General features: G+C 41.2%; 1 protein-coding gene and 1 long non-coding RNA gene across 7 annotated transcripts in view; one reads left to right on the forward strand and one right to left on the reverse strand.

Annotated features, from left to right (window-relative positions):
• Positions 1 to 358: 358 nt before the first annotated feature.
• NEMP2 (nuclear envelope integral membrane protein 2) lies at positions 359 to 27,446 on the reverse strand. 5 transcript variants are annotated; one of them, XR_012094243.1, is made up of 9 exons: positions 26,255 to 27,252; positions 18,027 to 18,142; positions 11,498 to 11,729; positions 11,282 to 11,354; positions 10,064 to 10,157; positions 8,837 to 8,951; positions 7,027 to 7,252; positions 3,203 to 3,423; positions 359 to 2,137 (listed from the first exon to the last, which is right to left on the reverse strand). XR_012094243.1 is itself a non-coding variant. In XM_007965656.3 (9 exons), the coding sequence occupies exons 1-9, from the start codon at positions 27,361 to 27,363 to the stop codon at positions 2,014 to 2,016; spliced, it is 1,254 nt and encodes a 417-aa protein (XP_007963847.3). In that variant the 5' UTR covers positions 27,364 to 27,446; the 3' UTR covers positions 359 to 2,013. The 5 variants fall into 5 exon arrangements, 4 of the variants coding, with proteins under 4 accessions (XP_007963847.3, XP_072875980.1, XP_007963849.2 ...); XM_007965656.3 differs by lacking the exon at positions 26,255 to 27,252 and adding an exon at positions 27,267 to 27,446 and having other exon boundaries at positions 3,203 to 3,379; XM_073019879.1 differs by having other exon boundaries at positions 3,203 to 3,379; positions 7,027 to 7,189; positions 26,255 to 27,246.
• The window catches only part of LOC140712586 (uncharacterized), a 51,794-nt gene continuing 51,323 nt past the window's right edge, over positions 27,431 to 27,901 (forward strand). For both annotated transcript variants that reach the window (XR_012094244.1, XR_012094245.1), the window contains exon 1: positions 27,431 to 27,812. This is a non-coding gene — a long non-coding RNA (uncharacterized lncRNA). The remainder of the gene's footprint in view (positions 27,813 to 27,901) is intronic.

Genomic DNA, 27,901 nt, shown 5'->3' on the forward strand with positions numbered 1-27,901 from the left:
CAGAAACTGACAAACCTATGATTTCTTCTAAAAATAAACATGGAAAACAATATCCTGGAGGACTGCTGTTGTTCTTCTCTTTGGCTGTTCTTATTGTGATGGTTACACCTGGCTAGCTGCCCATGAAGAGCTGCTTCCTTCCCTCGGCAGTACCTCTTCCCCCTGGCCCAGTGGCTGTCTTGGCTGGGACATACCTGGCAGCCCCAGCAGATTGTTTATGTGTTATTTACTCATACACATATGTTGTACCACACAAACTGCCTCTTAGGAGACGAACTGGGTGAGCACAGGCACTGATACATCTGATACATTTATATCACCAATAAATATAATTATAAAAAAACAGATTAAACCATAAGAAAAATGTTCAAACTTCTATTTACTCATAAAATAGTTACCATAAATCTGAATGGGAAATACATCCTTTGGTTCTTTAAAAATCCAAGTCTATATAAAGGCAGATTAACTTTAGTGAATATTACAAAAAAACAAAGTTCCTAGTATGAAAAGATGTCTGGCAAAAACAGACCTGTAAATACTTCAAAGAGGAACTATCATTTGAAAATCAATCTAGAAAGTTCCAGATGGATAGTCATGCTCTTTTTTCATGATTTAGAAAAACTACTAAATTTGGCTCAGGAAAGCAGCAGTGCCAAAATTCTGTCTATCCTTCCCCCATAACCCTTGTCCTGATAAAAAGACTTTTATGATCCCATCAGAGGAAAAAAAGCCTGATTTTGATTCTCAGAATCAACTAAGCAACATCTTAACCCTAAGATTGTCTTGCCATGTTTAAATCTTTTCTCAGATCTATGTTTTGGCCTTCTTTCCTCAGGGTCAAAGCTCACAGCCCTTCGTTTCTCTCTGGAGTTTAATATCATGACTCAAGAAAAAAATTGTTTTGTAAGAAACTGTTATAAACACATATAGTTAAACAATTTTTTAAATGGATCAGTCAATTCAAAATGTCACAAGAGGTTAAATGCCTTCAATTTCAAAATACAACAAAAAAAGTAATCATAGTATCTAATCCTTAGGTATGTATATAAAAATCTTACGTATGTATAAAAAACTTTAAAATGTCTTAAGAAACATTTCCCTTTATCACAGTTAAATAGCAAGCTGGCCATTATTGAAAAATAGAAAGTAAAGCCACCAACATTGTGAGGCCCATGGCTTTGGAAGATGGCTCCTAAGCTTGCACCTGAAGATCTTATCTACCTGAGTCAAAGGATACACCAGGGCTGGATTTCTACCAGTGCTGCATCTCAGTGTGGTCTTGCACAAGTTGTTTAACCTCTCCAGAGCTCAGTTCCACCGCCATTAGCACCTTCCAAACATGTGTTCCAAGGAATATTAATCTCATGAAAAAGAGTTCTGTGATCAAATTAAGCAAGAAACTGCAGCACACACTTTCTCCTCTTTGGGAGATTCACAGTGCACATGAGCATTATGAATGACTGAGAGGTACTGAAATACATTAGTTTAACTTTATATCAATCTTAGCTGACCTCAGAATACCTTTACTGACCAACAGTCGGTAGTATCCTGTGAGCTGTACTTTGGAAAACACTGGTCCAGCATGTCTCAGGTCTCTTTTAGGACTTATACTGATGAAATATAGGAAGAGTATTGCAGCATCTTCTGACACAGGTTCAGGGGATTAAGAGCGGATTTAGGGCCCTGGTGTTGACAAAGCACCTGTCCACGCTTATTAGCCCCTTGAAGAACAACGCCATTCCCCTGTTCCTAATGAAAGCCTTCATTCAAGGAAGGTGGTAGTGGCTGTCACAGAATCTTGGTATCCACCTACATACAGTACAGTAAATAGCAGAACTCACCAAGAATGCTAAGTTATCTTCAAAATGGGTTAGTTTTCCTTTCCAGAATGACTTTTCTCCACAGCAAATGTTTTTGCCACTGTTCACTAGAACAGTTCTGCCTAACTTTAATAGAATCCCTGCCCTTTTCCCACTTCCTTGTCCAGAATGAAGTCAACTTGAAGGTCGCATGTCAGGCAGTACTCGGGTTAAAGAGCTGCTCTTCCAAGAAGGCACCCCCAAGGCCATACTGCTCTTCATGCAGACTGATTTCTTCAGGTGACAAGTGGCTTCCTCCAAGAACAAAGTCTGCAAATCTAATAAGTTTTTTGTTTTAAATAAAGTTAATTTTATCTCAGGAAGGTTTATTTGAAAGATAACATGTTCCCTTGCTATTTATCCCCTTTAATTAAATTTGGCTTTGCATCAATAGAGGGTGGTATTTACCCAGTGGGTGTAAAAATGGGAATGGCTTATGTGATCCCTCTAAAGACAGCTATTCATGGAAAGGGCAGAGAAGTAGGGCAGATGTATAAGCACTACGTGAGCCAAATGTACCCACTCCTGTTTTCTAATTCCTTCTTGTCTCAATTTTTTATTAGTTTGAATTTATTATTATTCATTATTTTGTGTCAAATGCTTTCCCCCTTCCATCTTTAATTTGAGGGCACTGTTATTTGGATAAAGTTATGAGGAAGAGAAAGCAATAAGGAAAAATGTTGGGACAGACGTCTTTCTTAGTGAACTTTAAAAATGATTTTCCAGCTGGGCGTGGTGGCTCACGCCTGTAATCTCAGCACTCTGGGAGGCCAAGGCAGATGGATCACAAGGTCAGGAGTTAAGAGACCAGCCTGACCAACATGGTGAAACCCCATCTCTACTGAAAATACAAAAATTAGCCAGGCATGGTGGCGTGCGCCTTGTAATCCCAGCTACTCAGAAGGCTGAGGCAGGAGAATGGCATGAACCCGGGAGGCGGAGGTTGCCGTGAGCTGAGATAGCACCATTGCACTCCAGCCTGGGCGAAAGAGCAAGACTCCATCTAAAGAAACAAAACAAAACAAAACAAAAAAAAGATGTTCCCCACCAATAGGATGAGAAGCAGGTCACACATCCTATTCCACCTTCCCTTCCCTATAAACATAAGGAAGTTATGTTTATAGCCTTCCCTATAAAACATCAGATAAATATTTATTCTGACATCAGCAGTTCTACTGTGCAAAGTCACAGTACTGAGGAAAGGGACTTCTGACAACTTCCACATCATCTGTTATCCAAGGAAGTAGTCTATTTCCACCCTGAAGTGCCTGTACCAAACCATCATATTATTTTTAAAATCATTCTCAACTAAACCATGGTCTGAACAGCAGAGCAGGACTTACTTTCTAGGAGTGTGGAGTCTGGAGACCACCAGCCATGAGGGGAAGTCGGGTTTTCGGCAGACCTGGCGCAGCTCCTCCAGAGCGCTGTTCGTTTCAGCATCAGCTTGCTCCCTATACTCGTCTTCCGTAAGATACTTCACCACTAGCTCTTTCGATGTAAACCACTGCTGTATTTTCCTAAAACGTGGCATGTGGTTGCAGGATTACTGCCTAATTCAATCCTTAAGATTTACAAAAATACATTTCTTAGATTGTAACAGTAATAATACTTCTTAACTTCCTCCATATCATATCTATATTTTTTTATTGCTGTTATCATTACTGAGGTATAGAGGACATGCAGTTTGGGCCTAATAGTACATTTCCCCATTTCCTGAACTATCATAAATAATGTCCTAAGGCATTTGAGAATTAATTTCTGATACAGATGTTAATTGTATTTTTCTTCCTCGGTGATTTCTAATCACACAGGCAATTAAAAGCCTGTTTTGTTCTCTTTAAGCCTGTTTTTTTTTTTTTTTTTTTTAAATGCTTGGCCTGTTTATTTTATTAGGCACTAATAGAAGCAAGCTTTTGAGATGTCCTTTTATGCAGACCCTCTAGAACACTGACCATTTACTCTCCACACCAAGAACCTGGGAGGATTTGTGGGATATCACTTCCACCTAGTGGTGGTGATTCTGACTAATCCTAGAGAGAAAGAGCAAATATTGTACAAAATTTATAGTAATTCTTCCTTTATTACATGACAAGCAGATCATGATTAGAACTTTCTTTTTCCAACCAAGAAAATCCTAAATCTCATAAAATGTAGGGACCTAAAAATTTAGGAATCTAAGAATCTCATAAAAATAGTAACAATAATAAGGTTTTAAAAACTTTTATTTATTCATTTTATTTTATTTTATTTTTTTGAGACAGAGTCTCTGTCACCCAGGCTGGAGTGCCATGGCACAATCTTGGCTCACTGCAACCTCTGCCTCTGGGATTCGAGCAATTCTCCTGCCTCACCCTCCTGAGTAGCTGGGATTACAGATGCACGCCACCACACCCGGCTACCCTCCTGAGTAGCTGGGATTACAGATGCGTGCCACCACACCCGGCTAATTTTTGTATTTTTTAGTAGAGACGGGGTTTCACCATGTTGGTTAGGCTGGTCTCAAACTCTTGACCTCATGATCCACCCACCTTGGCCTCCCAAAGTGCTGGGATTACAGGTGTGAGCCACCGTGCCCGACCTAAAACATTTGTTTTATTTATAATGAGTTTTAAAAAATATTTTGGGGTGATTTTTAAATTTAACCTGAGATTTCCAAATATAAATGAACATCAGAATTATTTGAATATTATATTTATATAATATATATTTCTCTCTATATATATATATTTTTTTCTTGAGGGTTGGGACTGAATAAATCTATTATCTTTTAAAGATTTCACAGTTGATGAGCTAGATCAAGGAACCAGTGACATCATTTCCTTTTCCTTTTCTGAATACCTGTGCATGGTTTCCCTGGAGGAAAAACCCTGGATGCTGAGCCAGAAGACCTGGACACAGTCCTGGCTTTGAGGTTTATTCACTATACGAACTTGGGGAATTCCTTAACAGTTCAGAGCCTCACGTTGGTCATATGAAAAAAATAAAAATAAAAGCAATAATATCTACTTCATCTACTTCATAGGTCACCGTACAGGTTAAATGAGATATTTTGTGTAGGGTGCTTAGCACTGTAAGTGGCCTATAGTAGGTGTTCAATAAGGATAATCAAAAGAGTAGTTACCATATACTATTAAAAGTAAACAGCTCTTTGCAATGAGAAAGTACTATACAAAATCAAGGTATTATTTCTCTGTTGTGTTATTTAACCTGTAAATTCCTGTTTCATTCCCTAGTTCTTACTCACTAGCAAAATTTTAAGTTGAGGAAGTTATAGTACATTTTGATTATTATAGAACACAGCTAGTGCACAAAAGAACCATTGTGCAGAACACACTTTGCTCTTGGCAGGGAGTTGGAGGGTTAAAGAGAAGGAAGAAGGAACTTTATCCTGAGTTCCTCAGGCCACAAGCCTGGCAGAGGGCCAGGGACCTGGAAGATGTTGGGGGGCCAGCCTTACTGACAGAAGACTGGTGTTCCCATTCACTGTCTGCCTCGGGCAGCTGGGGCAAAGAGAGACCCAGTCAGCATTAACCCTCCAACCCTGCCCTGCTGCCTTTCAGCCCCACCAGCATCTTCTGTGTGGGCTCCCTGTCCTGTCACTGGTGCAATTTTAACCCTGTGTTATTGCCACACACACACAGTCACCAGTTCCATAAACTACCAGTCACCATAGTGTCCTTCCTCACAGCCAATTTTACCTCTTGAACATTTATTCACTCCCTCTTCTAGCCTTGGTCTCATGGTCCTACCCTAGGCCCTCATCATCTCTCGCCTGGACCACTGTGATGTCTAATAACTGTTCTCCTGCCACAGGGACCTCCCCTTTGTATCTGCCTGCTGTGCCAGAAGACAGATGGGCCACATCCCACCGGCCAATGAGTATTTATAGTCTCTGCTGTGATTTTTGTTTGTCCAATGTATTTTTATTTTTAATTATTTTTATTTTTAAATGCCAACATTTTAAAATGCTAAGATTTCACATTCTAATTGTAATTCCCACTTCCAATTTTTCTAGAAAACCAGCAGATCTGGCAATACAGGACTCATATTCCCACACGAGAGCAATCAGCTCAAGCTGAGTGTTAACTGCCCCGTTTTCAATGAGGTTGCTTTGCAGAATTTCCCACACTCCTCCTGGTTACTGCTGCCTTACCCCTGCTCAGCATCACTCACCATAGTATCTGCCTGGGTCCTAACCAACTGGTTTGATAACTGCTATACAGGCAACAGTCAGAGGACTAACTAAAATGTCTCACGGTTAAACCCCACTGTGTACAGGACTGGACTAGATTGCTTAGCGTGGCTGCCATGCATCTGGCCCATGCCCACCTTGTTTGTTGCACTGACAACACTGCCTGCCTCCCGATGGTACCAAACTGGGCTTTCTATCAGGAAAGCCCTCCGTGTTTATTCATCTGGTTATTTTAATTCATTCTTTAAGATTCAGCATAGTAATATCTCCTCCAGGAAAGCTCTCCTGGCTTTCTCTATATACCCTTGGTCCCTGGGCAAGTCTCTATTTTAATACTTAAAAGAGATAGAAATGTATGCTGATGTCTAGCAAGTATACCTCAAGGGCAAGAACCATCCCCATCTGTGCACCTGACGTGAAAACAGCTGCTCAGACTCAATGACCAAGGAGAAACATAACAAAGCTGTGACAATAGAGGTTACTTCATTTTTCTTTTTATACTTCAAAGGCCGTAAGCCTTAACTTAAAACCTAAGAGAAAAGAAAGTTCTAAATGCAAATAATACCTTTCAATCATTTATGATTCATTTCTGTTTCCTAATTCGTATCTCATAAGGACAGCTGATACCACTAAAGTAGTCTTTGGCTCTAATTAAAGAAAATGTTGAATAAAAGAAGATATTTTAGTTAACCCAGAGTCCAAGTACTTCTGTCACTGACTCTAGTGAATTCTGAGTGAGCTCTAATTACCTGGTAATTGGTGGTACAGCTCTGAACGATTAATGAAGACTAGCCATGAAGATAGGATCAGACGCTTGGAGCTCTCTTCCCCCTCCACCCCCAATCTTGCTCAGAATGAAATCTCCAGATCAAATGTAATTTTGAGATTAACATGATGTGTGCAAAAACTCTCCTAAATAATAAAACCAGAGCTCAAAAAGTCAAATTTGCTGGGGGGAAAAATAATACATACCACCTCATATAACTGAATGCTCTCAGTGGGTAGTGCAGACTCCAGGAGGACATGAGGAGGATTATGGCTGCATAGGCAAACTGAGGCACGGCCACACCAGCATAGACCAGAACCAGGGAGAGGAGTCGTAGTGTCCACATCAGAAGACTTCTGCTCCTGTCATCTGTAAGGGGCCCATGCTTGTAACAAACAACAAAGCTGAAAAATCCAACTATCAAGACATAGCCTGGAAAAGTGGAAGAGGTAAAATAATACAAATTTGAATTTCAGACATTATGTGAAAAAGCTGGCAGAGCCTTGACTTAAAGGTAAAAACTATTGGAGAACCTTAATTTTTGGTTTTTTTTCCCCACAAAGTAAGGTTGAAAAATGTACATAGGGTGTTATTCCTTCCATATGAGATACTAGGCTGACTTTCGCAAAAATTTGGGATGTACACTCATTATTATGATGATACATAAGTATATCTGTATTTTAGTCCGGCACCTTCGCTGGATTAAAATGTTATCATGGTTACTCTGGCCAGGAAGAAGTCATAGTTATATGTGACCATTGGCTACAAACCCTATTTTTTATTTTACCTTCTAGTCATAAAAGGAAAAGGTAATTTTACAGTGGAGGGAGTCATCCTCTGAATCCAATGTTCAGTCTCATCATTACGATGGTGAGACTATAAGGTATGCTGTGTCTCTGAGTATGATTCAAGGTGAAGTGCCCATCACGTCTTAGGTATTCTATCTTAAGTGTTTATATCTAACCAAGCCTTGAGGTCTAATTTCCAGTTTACAGAAAATACACAGAAGAGAAGAACATGTTGAATTCTACCATAAAGGGGTCATCAGATAAATCTAGAAGGTGGACATTCTATAGGACAAGCTTGGTCTCTTTAGCATATCACTATGATGAAAAAAAACTGCCATGGATTAAAAGCAATTTACAGGACAAAACAGATACTAAATGTGGTTCTGGACCATATCCTAGTTTATATAAGCCATCAAGAATGGGAAATTTTATCATGGCCTGGGTAATAGATGATTTTATGTAATTATTTTTCAGATAATAATTAACAGATTATATAGGAAAAGGCTCTTTTTTTTAAGAGATGAATAGTGCAGTATTCAGGGGAGCATACCATGATATCTGTAATTTAAAAGAAGCACAAAAAGAAGAATGAGCTAAAAATACACAGTTTTCAAGTAAAACAAAAAACTTAATTGCTTTTCTTTTGAGGGAAGTGAACTTATGTGAGAAATTTGGTGCTAAAGGTGCGGAGAAAATTCATTCTCTCATTGTCCATTATTTTCTCGTTAAAATAATAAAAACATCTATTTTGTAACGAAAAACAAGGAAAATAAATGGTTTCTTAGCCTCTCTGTTTCTGAAAAGTCAAGTTTTCATTAGTCATTTATATTTAGGATTTCTCACCTTTCTTACTGAATACTTGAGAGAAAGAAATAAACAGTCGCTTTTCAGAGAAGCTTTTACATTACAAGTTAGATGTGGTTAGAGCTTAACCACAATTCAGAAGCATGTGCATTCAAAAGGGACAAACACTTTTTTTTCCTCTTTTGATCATTACTATAGAAAACTAAGAAACATGTCATAGGGAAATCATCTAAAATGAGATCTAAATGAACTGAAATCACCAACAATGGGAATAAAATAAACAAAATATTATTTTTAGTAGCACCTTTCCTTAGTTCAAAATGAAAATTTAGATGTTGGAGAGAAACATCTATCAAAAGAAGGCCTCTAGTTGTACATCTCAGTTTTACCAATCACAGAGCGTATTGCTTTTCTATTTACCTACCTAATACATATATCCTGTTTTCATACCACAGCCACTTCAGATCTTCCATCAACTGGCACACAACATAAACTGAAGCAAACCAACAACCAACCATTAGAGCCCAAAAGGTGCTATACTGTGTGTGGAAGAAAATAAATGACACATTTTTTCGTTCATTCACTCTCATAAAAATAAAAGCAAACAAATAAACCTTTTGTATTAGAAACTCCTACATCAAACTGAATTGAAGTCAATTTAAGAAACTCCCTAGGGTCTTAAGGTGTGGTCCACAAGTCAGCAACACCGGCATCACATGGAGCTTGCTGGGTTGACAGAGTCCTAGGCCGCACCGCAGACTGCTGAATCAGAACCCGCATTTCAACAAGATTCCCATGTGGCTTGCATGTGCACTGAAGTTGGAGAAGCACTGTTATAAAGAATAAATTTATCTCAAAATAATGCTGGTGTTGTAAACTTTAATTAGTGTAACTGCAACACCACCATCCTGAATTATTTATTTATCCCCAACTAAGTTCAGTGTGTTATTTTATTGAAGGTCTGGCTGGGCACGGTGGCTCACGCCTGTAATTGCAGCACTTTGGGAGGCCAAGGCAAGCAGCTCGCCGGAGCTCAGCAGTTCAAGACCAGCCTGGGCAATATGGTGAAATCCTGTCTCTACAAAAAATACAAAAATTAGCTGGGCATGGTGGTGTGTACCTGTAGTCCCAGCTACTTGGCAGGCTGAGGTGGGAGGCAGAGGCTGCAGTGAGCCAAGATCATGCCACTAAACTCCAGCCTGGGCAACAGAGCAAGACTGTCTCAAAAATAAATAAATAAATAAAAATAAAGGAAGACAGTGGATTGGGGAACTAATAATAATAAAGAAATTCCCAGATGTAGTAGTGCTGTTATTCAAGGCCCCAATGGTTCAGCATCATGAGATTCTCAGCTCTATAAAGATAATAGAAATTTTCACTCAATATAGAAATAGCTTCCTATTACTCAAGAAAAACACATTACCTAGAAAGCAAAATGATCTCAAAAAAAGTAGCACCAAAACTTATACTACATATAGTAATAAATAAAATCAGGAACTCCAGAAAAAGATACATTTTAGAGCCAGTTTACATAATGAAGAAACATAGTTTAAATTAGAACCTATCATAATGTGAATTAATTTTGATTAATTTTTCATTTCTGTAAGATCATGATTTCCATTTTTTACTCATTTACACATAGTATGCCTACCTTCGGAATGAATCGTTTCACCAACAGCAAGACAAAGACTAATGTCATTAGAACACCTAGCACAGTTCCCGAAGAGTAATAGAAAGTAGGGCTTCTGTCAAGATAAGCAGATACAAGCCATTTAAATGCCAAACAGCACTTTGAGTATGAAAAGCATGTTTAACCTGGCAACGTCGGTCATAAATAATACTAAGAACAAAAAACTCAGATGGCAGCTCTCATTATATCCTATACTCTTAAAAAACAAAATGGGTACTTGAAATTTATGGTAAGTTGCTTGCCACTAACTCAAACCAGAATGCCTGAGTTATTTTTCATATTCAGGATCTGATCAGACAATAATTACTAAATACCTATCATGTAGCAGGCACTTGTCCAGGTTTTAGAAAGGAGAAAATTAAGGCACCAAGAAGTTAAAAAATCTTCCCTAAGTCAGTATCTGCTCACCGGAGGATTAGGGATTACAACCCAGCTCCTCGGAGTCCAGGCTTTGTTCTGCATGCTATGTATGCATCATCTGGCTTATAAAGTTCATGGATGACATTAAACACACTTGGTAACACTATAAGGAAAAGCTTCAAAATGAACAATGTTAAGAAGAGCTGACGAGTATTGGGTACTAACCTAGAATCCACAAGCTAAGAATAAAATATTGAAAAAAGATTTCTTTCTCATGAGAGAATTCCAAGAAACAAAACATCAGAATAATATGTTTCTCAGAAGAGAATATGTCAGTAACAAAAAAGAAAATGATAATACGTTTCTCTAAGAGTCAGATATTTGCTATATTCAGCCTTCTGTATCAGGGCCATAAATCTAGGAGGCGGCTCTAATGTAATAGAGCAAGGTGTGTGGACCAGAAAACCAGGGAACAAATCTCCAGCCCTGATAAGAACTAATAGTGTGATGAAGGATGTTGCTTTTCTCATCTATAAAATGAGAACAATAATACAGAGCTTGCATAGTTATTATCAGGATCTAATAAAATATGTTAATACATAAAATATGTGAAAGCACTTTGTAACATATACATATCACGCTATACAAATAACTGTTACTGTTTTCAAAGGCCTTTTCAACACCATCTTCTGACCTATTTGCAAAACCTAAAGTATGCACTACAAATGCACAATAATGTGAAAATACTTAGCATGTGGTCAAAAATGATCTAAACCTCTTTTCATTCACAAAGTTAAAAATATAAAAAGAAATACTTACTGACTCAGGGTCTCTGCATAAAAGGAAAGAAAAACTCCTGCCACAAACACAAGGAAGAGTTTGAAATCCATGACTGGAGTAAAAAAGACACACAAACACATAACAAAAAGACTTTTTATCAATGTAATGTTGGTAAAAGAAAAAAAGTCAATTTATTGAAAAGTTACTCCAGAAGAACCGAATCCAGAAAGTCAAGTATAATAAAATTGGACTTACTGTTTCGATTCACATGTATCATATAGTTAAATATCTTCCTGACAGGCTCCACAGAAAAGCACACAGTCTCTCCATATGGATTGATGATTATGGTTATTTCATTAGATTCTTTCGGTATCCAAAAGTTATGAATCACACATTTGATAAAAGATAAAATGGTTTCTGGATATTGGCAATTATGTCTTTCTGTGATATATACAATTCTGAACAGGCCTGAACTGGTAATTTTCACCTGTAAAACAAGAACAAACAAATCCATAAACAGAATAACTTCTCTTTGTTGTTGTTTTGGAGATAGGGTCTCTCTCTGTTGCCCAGAATGGAGTGCAATGGCAGGATCTCTGCTCGCTGCAACCTGTACCTCTAGGGCTCAGGTGACCCTCCCACCTCAGCCTCCCAAGTAACTGGGACCAGAGGCACATGCCACCTGCCCAGCTAATTTCTGTATTTTTTATAGAGATGGGTTTTCGCCATGTTGCCCAGGCTGGTCTCGAACTCCTAGGCTCAAGCTATTTGCCTGCTTCAGTCTCCCAAAGGGCTGGGATTACAGGCGTGAGCCACTGCGTCCGGCCAAAACTTCTTATAAGCTTCTTAAAAACATGAGCAAAGGAGTAAAGAGAACTCAAGGTCAGCTGAGTAAAGAATACTCAAGTGCTAAGGGTAGCGTTCTATGTTCTGATCCCAGAGGTAGAATCAACAGATTTGTATTTAGTCCAAACACACACTGAACCACAGACATTATTGAAAGTGAATGCTTCTCCCCACAAGCTGTGGCTGACTTAAGTCCCTCTTCTAGCAAGTTATTGTGGCCAAGAGACATTAAAAAGGATGAGAAGAATGTACAGGCATACCCATTTTATTGTTTTACTACACTGTGCTTTGCAGATAGTGCATTTCTTACAAATGAAAGGTTTGTGGCAACTCTGTCGGGCAAGTCTACTGGCACCATTTTTTCAACAGCATGTGCTCACTTCATGTCTTTGTGTCAGCATGTTTCAGCAATAAACTGTTTCTTAAATTAAGGTATGTAGGGGTTTTATTTAAAGATACAATGCTATTGCACCCTTAACAGACTAACAGTATAGTGTAAACATAACTTTTATAGGTACTAGGAAACCAAAAAATTTGTGTGACTTGCTTTATGGGGTATTTGTTCTATTGCAGTGTTCTGGAACCAAACCCACAGTCACATTATCTCTGAAATATGCCTGTGATCGGTGGCAAAATATGTGAGTAGGCATGGTTTGAAAATAGGGTTTATATCTACACCATTTTCTACTGTGATTAAGAAAAAGCACTTCCTTTCTCTGGATCAGCTGAGCATCTATAATTCATGCTTCTCTCACCATGCCTACTGAAGGACAAGATCCCAACCTCAGGTCCTATTCACATCATACAACAAAGCACTGGCTACAAGCCGATGGTGACAACCCAGTGGTCATTAAATGACAATTTTGCTGCTGCCTTTGTCCATTCTTCTCTCTATTATTCTTCTTTTTCTAAAAGTAGGGCAACCTGAAAGGGGAGTAAGAGCACCAGCTCTGAATCTCAGTCATCAGGCAATATCACCCACTATCTATCTACCAACCCCCACATTTCTCTTTGACTTTGGCTCCTGGCTCACTGTTGCTCTCTCTCCAATACTATTTCCTGTCATTCTTCTTAGGTATTTCAGTGTATACAATATACACACCAATCCTTCCAATATCCTGGCCTCTCAGTTCCTGGGATTCCTTTCCTCTTATGCTCTTGTCCTCCCTACCTCAGCTCATCACTCCATGGCCATACCCCGGACCTTGTCAGTACCAGACTGCAGCCCCTCCATACATCTTATTTCATGCCTCTCACTGTGTGACCACCATCTCCTATCTTTCCAGTGTACCCATCTAGTGCCCCAACCCCACCAAGGATCTGAACATCCTTCTCTTCTCCTGCTCCTTACCCTCTTAATATCCTCAATCTCTTTTTAGCCAGCTAAACCCTATGATCAATTATTACACACCATTCCCTGGCACATACCCTTGACTCCTTTGCACCCCTCTTGCTTTGTCATGCTCACTCACAAAATTCAACTCTCCACCATTCTACTCCTGCATTTGCATCACCAGTGTGCTGGAGAAATGCACACTGGTCTCACTTCAAATCCATGACTGTGAACTCAGAGAGGGACATGAAAGCTGCAGTCATTCATACCACATATTACTATTCATTCATTCTTCTACCCTCTGCAATAAAGGATTTCACAACTTCTTCCTCAATACTCAACAACTCCTCCCCATCCTCTTCTCAGCTGTTGATCCTTCCTACTTCACTGAAAATGGAAGAAATCAGAAGTGAATGTCCACCAGCTCCTATCTGCAAAGCCCCCTACCTGTCAGCACCTGCAGGCACATGCTCCGCTTCCTGCCTGTGGGGAGGAAATTTCTTCCAGAGGAAATTTGCAGGCTCCATAAAGGCAAGTCCCGACTTGGGCATGGGATCCTATCCACGTTTGCCTACTCAAGGACATCCCAGCAGCACTTCTTCCCTCTCTACGAGATCATTTCTCTCAGCATACATTTAAAAAAGAAAAAACAACCTTCTGTGGACTCCACTTTTCCCTCCAGTTACCACCCATTTCTTTGCTTCTTGTTGCAATAAAATTCCTTTAAAAAGCTGCCTGTGCCTGCAGTCTCTAGTTCCTCTCCTTCCATTCTCACTTCAATCAGGATTTCATTCCCAAAAGGCTGCCCTGACAAGGTCACTGGTGCTTCCATGTTGCTAACTGAAATGCCCAATTAATTCTCAGTCATCTTATTTGATCTGTCAACAGCACTTGGCACTGCTGGTTATTCCCTCCTCCTCATTACACTTCTCCCCAGGGCTTCCAGGACATCTCCTTCTTCACTGTCACTCCTTGTGTTTCTCCTCTGCTGGCTCCTTCCTTCTCCCTGAACTCTTTTTTTTTTTTTTGAGACGGAGTCTCGCTCTGTCGCCCAGGCTGGAGTGCAGTGGCGCAATCTCGGCTCACTGCAAGCTCCGCCTCCCGGGTTCACGCCATTCTCCTACCTCAGCCTCCCGAGTAGCTGGGACTACAGGCGCCCGCCACTGCGCCCGGCTAATTTTTTTCTATTTTTTAGTAGAGACGGGGTTTCACCATGTTAGCCAGGATGGTCTCGATCTCCTGACAAGACTGACCCAGGCTTAGCCACTGGTCCTCTTCTCTTCTCCATCTAAACTCACTCGATTTCATGGCTTTAGACACCATCTATATAAATATGCACCGCTAATTACTTTTGCCAAAAAAAGACACAGGAAAGATATACCAGAAACTCCTTAAACTGATTGTCTACAAGGGTTGGATAGGAATTAATAGAGGTAGGAGGGAAAGTGACACTTCTCTGAAAATACCTTTGTATAGAGTTTTAACTTTTAAGCCATATTAATGTTGTAGATACTCATAAATAATGATAATAACACAGACATAAAGATGGAAACAACAGACAACTGAGGACTTCAAAAGGTGGTTGGGAGGGAGAGGAGCAAGGGTTGAAAAATCTACTGATTTGGTACTATGGTCACTATTTGGGGGATGGGTTCAGTAGAGCCCAAACCCCAGCATTACACAATATATCCATGTGACAAACCTGTACATGTACCCCCAAATCTAAAAAATTAAAAATTAAAAAGGTTTTTTAAAAAATTAAAAACAAAATCTCATTTAAAAAACCCACTATGATCTTTTCTGAGAATAAAAAGGTAAAGAAAACTTGTAAACCAAAAATAAAATTCTAACACCCCCTACCCTGCCAACCATCTGAATGAAACCCTCTTCTCAGCCAGGGCACTCCAAAGTTAACCTGAAAAATTGGTTCAGGCTATGCCAGGAAGCAGGGGTTGGACATGCCTCATTATGCCCTCCTCCATTTTGGAATTCAGGGAAAACCAACCAGTATTTAATATCAATACAGACCTTAAGTCCGATAAGAAGCACTTATAATCTATTCTCTCTGAAGCCTGCTACCTGGAGGCTTCATCTCCAGGATAAAACTTTGGTCTCCACAATTCCTTATGATAACCCAGACATTCCTTTCTATTGATAATAACTCTTTCAACCAATTGCCAATCAGAAAATTTTAAAATCTACCTATACCCTGGAACACTGCACCCCTCTCTGCTTCCAGTTGTCCCACCTTTCTGGACCAAACTAATGTACGCCTTAAATGTATTTGATTAATGTCTCATGTCTCCCTAAAATGTGAAAAACCAAGCTGTGCCCTGACCATCTTGGGCACATGTTCTCAGAATCTGAGGGATGTGTCACAGGCCACTGGTCACTCTTATTTGGCTCAGAATAAATCTCTTCAAATATTTTATAGAGTGACTTTTTGTCAACAAACTAAAAAAATAAAAATAAAAATGATAAAATTGACCAGGATGGGTGAAAACCCTGAAATTGAAACAAATAAAAACAAACTATATTTTGAATGAATAGTATAACCATACTGAAGGGAGAGTGGACTGGGATGAATTAACCTAAAAAACACAACCTCAGAAAAAGATTTAAAAAAAAATGCTATAAATAAATATTGAACTCCTGTTATTAGGTTTGTGTTTTGCAATGGTGTGACTTTGCAATTCTGAAACTACTTTTAGTGTATTCTGGGATTAGGCAAATAAATAAATATATTTGAGGAAATGGGAATCAAGTTTCTCATTATCAGAGAAGGGAATTACAAATACAAAAACTGGAAAACTAGCCTGAACCCTGTGGTATTGGAGATCTCAGAACTCACAGTTTCTAATAGGTAGATACAGATGTATGTACAGGTGTATGGGTGTGTATGTGTGTGTACACACATGACGCTATGCAATGAACACACCTAATGTTGACTGTTCCTTGGAAAAAATGTATGATTCCAGAGCTGAGTCTATGATATTACACAAGTCTAGAACATCTTGTTTGTTAGAAAGTAAAGTAGTGCTCAAAAATGCTAGGCACGTGGCAGAAGGACACAGGAGCTAGTTGAAGGGGCTCTGACTGGCTAAATCCAGGACAATTTGAGTATCAAAATAAATAATGAGAGTAATGGATTGTAGTTTCCTGAAATAATTGGCAATGTGTGAGACTACATGGATATAAATAAATGGGGGGAGGAAAATCTCTTCCTTATAGTAGAATGCCAATGAATGTAAATGGAATAATGATGTCAGGCACAGCGGCTTGCGCCTATAATCCCAGCACTCTGGGAGGCTGAGGCAGGCAGATTGCTTGAGTCCAGCAGTTCAGTAGACTCATGGGCAATATGGCAAAACCCCGTCTCTACTAAAACTACAAAAAAAAAAAAAAAAAAAAGGCCAGGTGTGGCAGTGCACACCTTTCAAGTAGTCCCAGCTACTTGAAAGGCTGAGGTGGGAGAATCACCTGAGCCCGGGAGGTTGAGGCTGCAGTGAACCAAGATCGCACCAATGCACTTCAGTTTGGGCAACTGGAGTGAGTCCCAGTCTCAAAAAAAAAAAAAAAAAAAAAAAAAAGAATGGATATAGAAAAATTAATATTTGATAAACATCATCATGATTATTGATTCAGTAAAGCATCATCAATGAATGATAAACTAAGGGAAGAAAGTTTGATGAGGAAGAGGTTATCTACACAGTCTCAAATTATCACCTCAAAATATTCATTAAAGGGAAGAAAATACTAATTTTAGTGGAAGAACCTGACAAACACTACCTTAACCATGTGATCAAAGTAGTGCATATTATCAGCAATGGCATCAATCGACATCAAATGCTTGCTGATACAATTTTCCAGCTATTCTCTCAGCCTTGAACACCCTTCCCCCCAGTACCTTCTTGGGTAACTCACTCCACTGAAATCTTTCTCAAATGTTACCTTCACAATGAGAACTACCCTGGCCAATTTGCTCCCACTTCTGTCATCCCATTGATATTACTCTACATTTTCTTTTTTCATAGTACTTACTAGTTTTACCATTTTAATCTCTATTACATTTATTGTTTACTATTCCCCACCCTAGATAATGTAAATATCCACAATGGCAGGGATCTATTTTGTTCATTGATGTATCCTAGGAGCCCAGAAATAGTTCCTGGCACTTAATAGGCACTCAATAAATATTTGTTAAATGCTGAATGAAAGAAAGTACTAGGCAATTGAGAGCAACTGCTATCTTGGCCATATTTGGGATCAGTGGTTATTCCAGAATTTCTATTTGGAGGGGCTTTGGATAGCAATTTTGGAAAGTAGGAGGAACATGTTGTCTTTAGACTGCTGTATACATTTAGATAGTATATTCATTGGGAGTGGCTTGGGAGGGGCTGAGGGAGAGTATGAAGGAGTTAGTGTCCTCTTCTCACACTGCCCACCCATTGAACCACTGTGTGTGATCCTCAAGTCAGCTCTCATAGTGATACACAGACCTGTGTCATACCAAAAATACTTTCTATTCCTGAAATGGTGCATTTCCTGTCCCTAGAACATGGTAATTCTCTGTCCCTAAGACATGATTTAAAAGTAGGCCCTTACCTGCATAGTCGACCATATGTATTTCCACTCCACTTGGGAATTTTGATTGTAGCAGTAACAGTCTGACTCAGACGTTCTAATTAAATCTTTTTCCTTCAAAGCTTTACACCTACGAACTGAGAGATGAAAAATGGAATACATTTTCTAACTGTTTAATTGCCAAGAATCTTCTTTTAAAAAAAGTTTTCAGGGAGGTAACAGTAGCAGTTTTAACGTTCTATGACCAATAAATTCTCCTATATCATTATAGTCCTTCAGTCTTTCCAACCAAGGAGGAGACAGACAGAAAATACTATAGCTCAACATTTATGACATTGGAGGGCACTATAAGAGCACAGAGAACAAGTACTTCTTCAATTCTGAAGCAGAAGACAGAATTATGGGCACTTTCCCAGAAAAGACAAAAATATGAGTAAAGGGCTGAAGGGCGAGGTAGAGGCAATAAGACAAAAATTAGGAGGTGGGAGTGGAGGTGGACAGGACCAGCAAGTGTGTACAGAATCATGAAGATGAGATAAATTATGGAATTAATTCAGTTTAGAGATATTGGATTTTTATATTGGTGAGGGAGCATGGATGGAAGGTACAGGGATACAAGAAGACATTTGAACACCTGTAGCTGGAGTGGTAAACCATGACTACTACTATACCATGTGGACTCCATCTTGAAAGCAGAGCACTGGAGGATTTTAGATAAGTATCAGTCTCAGCAAGAAACCACTGACACTCAAAAGGATTTAACTGAAAATAGTTCAGTAAAGATATGGACAGGCTTAAGGCACTAATAATAAGGCACTATGAAGTTCTCAGGCACCAACAACAGCAGGAAGCTTTCAGCAGCCCAAGTTCCAAAATGGCAAGGAGGATCCCATCTTACTAGAGTCACTGGAACTAGGAGGACAGTAGTCTAAAGGAATGCAGTCACTGCCAGGACTCCCATGGAATGCAGGGTGAAGGTATGGGTACCTCAACCTGTCTCTTCCGCTGTCCCCTCAGTGCCCTGAATCAGCCAAACCCAACAGGAAGACAGACAGCAAAGAAGCCCATATAATGCAGTCCATAGAGGTTAGCTTCCAGGCACTAAGCGGAGAAAAGAAGGACTGAGAATAGACCTACAGCAACAAACAGGGAATACCAGCTCAATAAGGAAGTGACAGAAATGCATTTGTATTTTAGAAAGAACATTCTGTAGGTAGTGTGCAATATTAAAGAAGAAGATTGAAAGCAGAAGAACCACTAAGGAGGCCACTGAAGCAATCTAAACAAGAAATGGACTAAGAGAGGTGGGAGAAATAACAGATTAGGAAATGAAATCAACAGGCTTTACAGATTCATTTTATCAAGGAAAACAAGAAGATGATGTAAAGTTTTCTGGTAAGTGGAGAGATAGTGAGGCCCTTTACTCAGACAAGAAATACTAGAGAAAAAGCAAGTTTGTACAGGGAAGTGGTGGTGAGTTCAATTTTGGATATACTGAGTTTTCATTGGTGGGATTCTGTGAAGATGGACAGATCTTCACATCTCCAGCGAGGAGAAATTTGGCTGAAGACAGATGTAGATACATAAATATATATGTATGTTATATATAATATATAATATAATACAACCCAACATAACTGAGAGAAAGAGAGATATATATTAACCCTCTGTGTTACAGAGGGTTAATGTAAATGCCACAAGAAAACTAGAAAGTAATGATGTTCATTTTCTTCTGTGGTCGTTGCTGTATTTGAATTTGAAATGAAGTGAAATGAAAGTCGTAAGTTCTTCTGGATTCAAGATAGAGTGTCACTTCCACATCTGTCCAACAGGAAACAGGAACAAGGAACACTTATGGGTACACACAGAAATGGGCTTTACACCCAACCCCTGACTCCTTTAAGGAGAGTGTGGTCAGTTGTTTCTCCTGAAAAACCTGAAATGAAGCTAGAACAACTTGCTACACCAAAGTTGGGGAAGGACTGAGTAACCAGTAACAACTAGTAAACAATCACATCCATGTAGGGAATAACACTGAATATACTCAGACAAGTCCCTGGTCCTGGCCTGAAATATCCTTAGCATTAAGTTGGAGAAAAGTGAAGACAGACTTTGGGAAAGGATCCTGGGAATGCTCGCCATCTCCCAAAACACAACTCCATAAAAGGGAGGGTTCTCCAGTGGCCACACGAAGCAGCAAAATTACACAAGGACCCAGTGTATTCAACTGTGACAGTCAAATCATTCATCTTTACTCTTCACATTATGATGAAATGCATATGTTTCTAAATATATCAAAAAATTCGCAGAGTTTGAGAGTCCAAGATGCAAATACAAGAATCCAGGTTAACCATAAGAAGGAACCTCCAGAGCAAGGGTCCCCAACCCTGGGGCCAAGGACCAAGACCACTCCATGGTCTGTTAGGAACAGGGCTGCAGGAGGTGAGTGGTGGGCGAGGCGAGTGATCATTGTCACCTGAGCTCCACCTCCTGTCAGATCAGCAGTGGCATGAGATTCTCACAGCAGCATGAACCCTACAATGAACTGCACATGCTAGGGATCTAGGCTGCATGCTTGTTATGAGAATCTAATGCCTGATGATCTGGGGTGGAACAGTTTCATCCCCACACCACCCCCTACCCTACTCCTATCCCGTGGAAAAATTGTCTTCCACGAAACTGGTCCCTGTTGCTAAAAGGTTGAAGACCGCTGTTCTAGAGGCTCTCTATTAAACACAGGATACTAAAAATGAAAAATGTGCTCTTGCATGCTGTTTCCATGCACAAGAGCCAAAAGGAGAATTCACAACCAAGGCTATGAGCACACAAAGCAACCAATGCTGAGGCACATTTTTTGATATATCTGAGATGCAAATGACTTCTGGCCAAGGCAGCATAGGGGGAGGTGCAGTCCCAGGGATATCAAAGGGCTGGCAGCTACCTATAAAAAATATGAATGTCAAGGAATGTAGTATATAACCTGGAAGACCCTGAGCAACTGCAATGAGAAGACATGAGAACACATTAAATGCTCCCAGCTAGTGAGCAGCAGAAGTGGGGGGAGCAGGTCTCTGGATTCACCTTACCATGTTCTGCCTTTGGGGGGTCTCTGAGCACGGCTAGAGTTGAGAACTTTATACTGGGAGTCCTCAAATAAAAGGGATTCCTACCCATCATTGGAAAGGGAGTGCATTCCAGCAGGGCAGGTGAAGAGCATGAAGTCTCAGGGACACAGAAGCAGCAGCCCAAACTACGATAGGAATGTTTACTTCCAGACAGGTCTTTCTTTACCACCCATGTGCTCGATGCTAGAGGGGCTTTTCTTGTGGGTGCCTCCAAGGGCCCCTCACTGCAATTCTTCTCCTAGAGAGTGCTGCTACTTCAAGGGCTAAATCAGCTCCCACAGAACAGTTCACTTTTGTTAATGGTCTGAGGAAACAGCCTTTTGGTGGGGCCTGAGTTTTGCAATCAAATGCTCTCTTAAAATAAGGTTCTTTCCACTTGGTCCTAAGACTGTCCCCTAAATCATTCCAAATCTGGAGCTCTTAAGAGCAAGATGGTGCAATTTAAGTATATTGTATACTGTGGTTTCAACACAGGAGTAAATGCTTCTCTCTTACCCAAGCCACATTCCTCTTGCACTAGGATGATTGTAATAGCCTTCTATCCAGCTGGTCTCCCTGCTTCCTGAATTGCCCCCCACCACCACATTTTCCTCTACAACCTACTCTTCAATTAGCAAATAGATCTTTTTAAAAACATGAATGGGGCCCAGGTACATTGGCTCATGCCTGTAATCTCGCTTGAACCTGGGAGGCAAGGCTGCAGTGAGCTGAAATCGCGCCACTGCACACCAGCCTGAGCGACTGAGTGAGACCCTGTCTCAAAAAAAAAGCAACAAAACCAAAAACAATCAAACAAACAAAAACACGAATGGGAACACATCATTTACCTGCTTAAAACCCTCCAATGGCTTTCCTTTACATCATTAATAAAATCCCCCTCCCTTCCAGGGACCTGAGTGCCTCTACGACCTTCCCTCCTCCACTTTCCCTCCCAGCCCGGCTGCTCCAGCCACACCTGGCCCTCCTGTCCTCAAGATGCCAGCCAACCCCCACGTAAAGTTTCCTCAGTCTGCAACCTTCTTCTCCCAGATCTTGGCAGAGCTCATGCCTTCCAACCACTGATGTATTCTATCAAATGCTACCTTCTTATAAAGGCCTTCTTTGACCCCACTATCTAAACAAACACACCCCAACCACTTCCACCTGCTTTCTTCTTTCTTCGTATTACATATGTATTTATTAGCTTATACTCTGTCTCTCCACGAAGTCAGGGACATTGCATGTTTATTACTGTAACCCCCAGAACTTAAATATTTGTCTTTTGTGTGTAGCTTGTGGTTCGAGAGGACTACTGGGTTATTTGGGCATATGTGGCCTACCAATGGAAATCCAGCCAATCTTTGTAAGAGCCTAGTCAGGGCTAGTCAGCACCATAAAGGAGGTGCACTCTGGCCCTCCCTTGGAACCACCTGACGTAGTAGGATGCCCTTGCCAGTCTGTGCCATTGCCATCCCATCTACAGAACCCACAAAGCATGAGGGCCAGTCTGGAAGCCACAGGCTGAACTTCCCCCTTACCCTACCCCATGGTCAATACATCCATAGCTAGAGGGTTGAGTACTGTAACCCTTAACATCCTCTGGGCTGGGGACCACCTTCTTGCCCCTCACTGGATAGAGGAGGGCAGAAAGAATAGGTGGGATTAAGCTTCTTTTATTTGACTCATATATGATACATCAGTGTATTCTGTGTAAGGGATCTGCCAGTTAGAAGAAAATAACTTGTTCTGCATTTCCCCTCAGCCTTCAACCAGATTAAAGACAGCATAGAAGGAAGGACGTTGTCCTGACTGTTCATACCTATAGACACGCTAGTAAAAGCATGTTGCAAACAGTGTTTTCCCTCGAATTCTCCAGAGTGGCCTCTGGCTTTTGAGGTGAAGCTGATGTGGAATTTACACAATTCATGAGATTTCGCAGACAAGGTGGCAGTGCTTCATCATGTCCTCTGGCTGCCCTTTTCTCTTATCACCTCTCTCCCGAGGTGAATGAGTCTCAACCCACATAGGAATTCCTAAATATGTAAGGGACCAGAAATTCAGCCATAAGAAGCCACAAGCCTAGCTTCAAGTCAGTTCATTAAGCCATGGGCTAATTGGACTAGGCAAAAGACAGTGATTGTCACAAGACTGTTATCACAGCTGGCCCATCGCCTTCCTAAAGAGAACAGATCTTCCAATCTTTGATTATACAGGCTTTCTTAGGTCTCTCCTCCCTTTAGCAATCTTCTTCTAGAGCCACTTCAATTCTCAGTTTCAATCATGTCCAGCAGAAATAGGAAACAGAGTCAGTTTGACTGCTTATTTGAACTCTATCGCTGAGTACGCCCTGACACTGAAGGCTGTGAAGCTGCCTGCATGTCTGCGGGTTTCATTTATTCATTAGGCCCCAGTTATTGCTGGTTAATTCTACTGGGATAGAACCTGCTGGTAGCAGATGTAGGCAAACTCAAATGTATCAAAACAACAACAGGCCGGGCGCTGTGGCTCATGCCTGTAATCCCAGCACTTTGGGAGGCCAAGGCAGGTGGATCACTTGAGCCTAGGAATTTGAGATCAGCCTGGGCAACATGGTGAAACCCTGTCTTTACCAAAAACGCAAAAAATTGGCCAGTCTCATAATCCAGTCTCAAAAATAAGTAAATATACATTTAAAAATTAGAACAAAAACAATAATCCCCTTACAATGCAATCCAGGAAATGAAACAGAATTTCTAGGAATTTTTAAAAATCTAACAATAATCATTCATTTGGTCAAAAGGGAACAATACCTGCCTAGGGAAAGCTACTGCTTCTACTTGAGGCTGAGGTATTTAATATGTCCGTACCCTGGAAGGTGCTCCATAACCTAGGTAATCACTTCCTCAAGCCTGAATCGGATCAGGAGAAAGATCTGGGATTGTAGGCTATCCCAGGTTTGCCTCAACTCCGAAGGACTGAGGAGTATCTGTGGGATCAACCCTGAATGCCATCCTTACTATGGAAAGACAGGTTTCTAAGCCTGGAAGGGCATCATTTTCCTTAACTTCTTGCAATCCTCAGCAGGCTCCCTTGATCCTTTCAATTATACTGACTTTTAGAGAACAGTATATTTCTGGATAGTTGTGCCCAAATCACTAAGACGCTACAGGAGGCATTAATTATTTACATTACCAAAGGATTCAGAAAGTCAGGGGTTCCTTTAACCAATGAGATAAGATTCCTTAGTTCACTTTAAATACCACTCAATTTATAAATATTCAATTAACCTAATTTTAGAATTACATATCTAATATAAAAAAGGGACAGCTACATATCACCTACTTTAATTAAAATTATCTTCTTTGTAGTACTTTCGTCATGTATTAGTTTTCCCAAATGTAAGTATATGTTTAAGTTAAAGAGTTGAGTCATATACACAGGAAAAACAAAAACAAAAACAAAAAAACCTCAGTCAAAACATCAGAAAAGAGCAGGTAGTACTACTTAAACCTACTTACAGAATATGCTAAAAATAAAAAGCACAAACACCTTAAATCTTAGCAGAACCTAACTCCCAACATAAAAATATCTCACCAATGTTCCTCCTGAAAACTGACATGGCCCTCATATGGGGAAAAAAAATATCTTCAGATGAAACTAGAACGGAATCATAATATAAACACTACATTATATGACAAATTTCTCCATTTTCCCTATAACCGTTTTTCTTTGGGAGCAAGGAAGGGGAGGGAGAAGAGTAGGAAACATGAAAAGCAAAAAACGAACAAGTCTTAACTTGTGAGAAGTCAAATGGACTCAGGATTTTTCTATGTTTTTTGTAAATTCATATTTTCAAAGGAGTTAACATGAGGCATCAAAATGATAAAGGTAACTATTCTCTTAACCTCAGTTTTTTTTTTTAACCTGAATATTCATCTTTTTATTTCTCCAAGAATGTGAGAATGAAACTGGAATTAGTACATACTAATGCACACTCAGGTCTTTGACTTCAAGCCCAAATCTTCACAGATGAATTTGAAAGCTGTGATTTCAAATGGACTGTTACCATGATTTAAGCCTGAAAAGCCACTGCCAGGGCCTGAACTTCATCTCAGGACAACACATGGTTTCTAGGGACCTTACTAACTGGCTGAACCTCTTGAAGTTTCTCTTCCTCTCAGTGTCAACTGTCTCTGACTTTCCTCCAAATAGTTACAGAAAGCTGGTGTTGGTCTGAATGTTCCCCATTCCATTGAAGGGTGTGTTATTCAAGACAAAATTTTAGAATAGGAAGGTATCTTAAGTATCACCTAATCCAAGCCCCTCGCTTAAACGAAGTACCAGCTGTTTCCTCTCAGGGTCCTCATGAAACCATAGACTTTTAAAGAGCAGCAATGGTTCTTAAGCCTAGTCTAATCCAGGGCTGCCAACACAGTGTCACTGGCACATTACCAGATACTGGGCGCTTCACAGTCCGTAATGGAAAGCCTACTGGAATGGCAGGCATCCCTGTAAGGCTACAGAAGTTGCCATTCTTCTTAGCTGTGGACTAGTTTTATCAGGTCAGTGGGCATCCTACCTGTCTCAGGCAGAACAGAAGCTCCAATAAGTATTTATGCGTGTCTTTGATTAACAAAGCAAAGAAGCAAGCTGTTACTATTACACTAAATGCGGTAACATAAAAACTTTAAAAACACCAGGTTTACTGAGGTGAGGAAAATACTGGAAACTCTTCAGTAAAAAAATCTTCATTTTACTCAAGAGAAAACTACGGTTCATAAAGACTCTGTGCCTGGACCAAAGTTTTACCACAAGTTATGGCTGAAGGTAGTGAGTGGTCTAGAATCCAAGGTGCTGGGTGCTGGTCTAAGGCTACTTCTAATTTTCTCGCTGTTGCCATGCCCAGAAACCTTCCTGCTTAGACAGATTTGTGTTTTAATTTTTCACTGGCATAAAATTGTTGTATTTCTTACTACCAAGCCTTTGTTTTCTCATCTGAAAAATGGGTATAAAATGATGCCTTCCCCCATAGGGCCTCTATGGGTATTAAATATGATAGATACCGCAGCTAAAGCACGTATAACACTGCCTAGCACATAACGAACACTCAAAAAATTTCTGTTCGATGAAAACCGGAATCCAACAGTTCCCCAACATATAACTCACCGCAAGATTCCCTCAGTTGGGAGCTGTGGCAGAATCTGATAATGACCTCATCAACATCCAGTCTCTCATTCATCCTTAGATAAAAAACCGCGGTATAACTGGAGGGAGGGCCATGCCCAGCTAAAAGAATACACTTGGCAGCCTCCCTTGAAACCAGGGTAGCCAAAGCAAGGAAGAGAAGTTGGTAGAGAGTGCATCCAGGAAATCTTTTAAAAGATTTTATGAGAAAAAGAAACAGAAATGTGAAGCTCATGGTAAGTTAGCGGCAGGTCTGGAGTTGGAACTCTGGGTTTCTGACTTCCCCAGGTGTCCTTCCCAGATCCTTCCCCAGTGTGCCAGCATCTTGAGCCCACTCCGTGGCGAGCCCCTAACGCTAGCAGCCACTACCAGTTCTTGCTTCCTGTGCGCCAGGCATTGTGCACACCAACACCACAAGAACCTTGTGAGGTCTCATTACCCGCGACTCACGTGGGACCCGTTATGTTTACTCGCTCAAGATCACAACAGCCAGTCAGTGGCAGGAGAATTTTCGCTACGATTCTGAAGCTGAAGCTGTTACCTTCTCTACTCTTGAGATCAAAGGAATGCGAGATAGCGAAATAACAAAGATTTCAACACGCATTGATGTACTGTACAAAAGGCCTTGTGCTGAAAGTCTGGAGACTACGGTCAGCTGTGCCAGTGACAAGCTGTGTCACCTTGAGCAAATCAAAACCTCTCTGAGTTTCGGTTGCTTCTGTAAAACGAGGGAATTGGGCGACTGGATCGCACGGTTTCTAGTCCTAAAATTACAAAATGTCCAATTGCCAAGAGAGAGACCAAAGAAGCCCAAGAAGACAGGAAGGGCGGACGGGGCCTGCCCGGGAGACCCCAAAGGGAGAAAAGGGAGCGCCCACCCGGATCGGCCTCGTGGTGCCACCCGGGCCAAAGGGCGCGCCCTCCGGGCAGTCGCGAAGCCGGGGAGCGAGCACGCACGCGCGCGCCGCCGCCGCCGCCGCCGGGTCCAAGTTACCTGACAACGCCTCCGCCGCCGCCTCCCCCCGCACGGGCAGTGTGGCCAGGGGCGGCAGCCAGAGCAGCAGCCACCACTGCCCCTGGCACGGCCCCATTTCGTTAGGGGTCAGCTCCGTGCGACCCCGAGCCCTAGGGGACCGGCTCCGCCGCGAGGAGCGGAAGTGGCGCGGGGCCTCAGAGAAGGCGGAGGGGGGCGGTGAGCCCCGAACGCGGGAAAGGCGGAGACCCCGCCTCCCCGGGGCGGAGGGAGAGTTGGGCCCGTTACTCCAGCCTCCGCCCGCGGCCTCGGGGCAGGCTGGCCCAGGCCGGAAGAGCTTTCTGTGGCGCGACCCCGGTGGCATGCTCCCGTCCTCGGCCTCGGCCTCCGGGCCTCCAGCGCTCGCGGGGCGTCCAGGGCCTGATCTTCCCTTGGGGACCACCCGGCAGCGTCCCGGCGCAAGGGTGGGAGTTGCGGAGAGGAAGGGTCGCTAATCCGGAGTGTTTCTTAAAACTTGACTGATCTGTGTGACCTGCGGGATTTGGAGGCTGAATTCTCAGAGCACCTGTGAGTGACAGCCCGTGAATGGGAAGGTCCTTGGGCAAACGCCCTTTTTGGGAATAAAATACATAAAAGCCAGTTTCTTTATTTTACCT

The sequence above is a fragment of the Chlorocebus sabaeus genome, chromosome 10, assembly GCF_047675955.1.
Source record: "Chlorocebus sabaeus isolate Y175 chromosome 10, mChlSab1.0.hap1, whole genome shotgun sequence".
Lineage (NCBI taxonomy): Eukaryota > Metazoa > Chordata > Mammalia > Primates > Cercopithecidae > Chlorocebus > Chlorocebus sabaeus.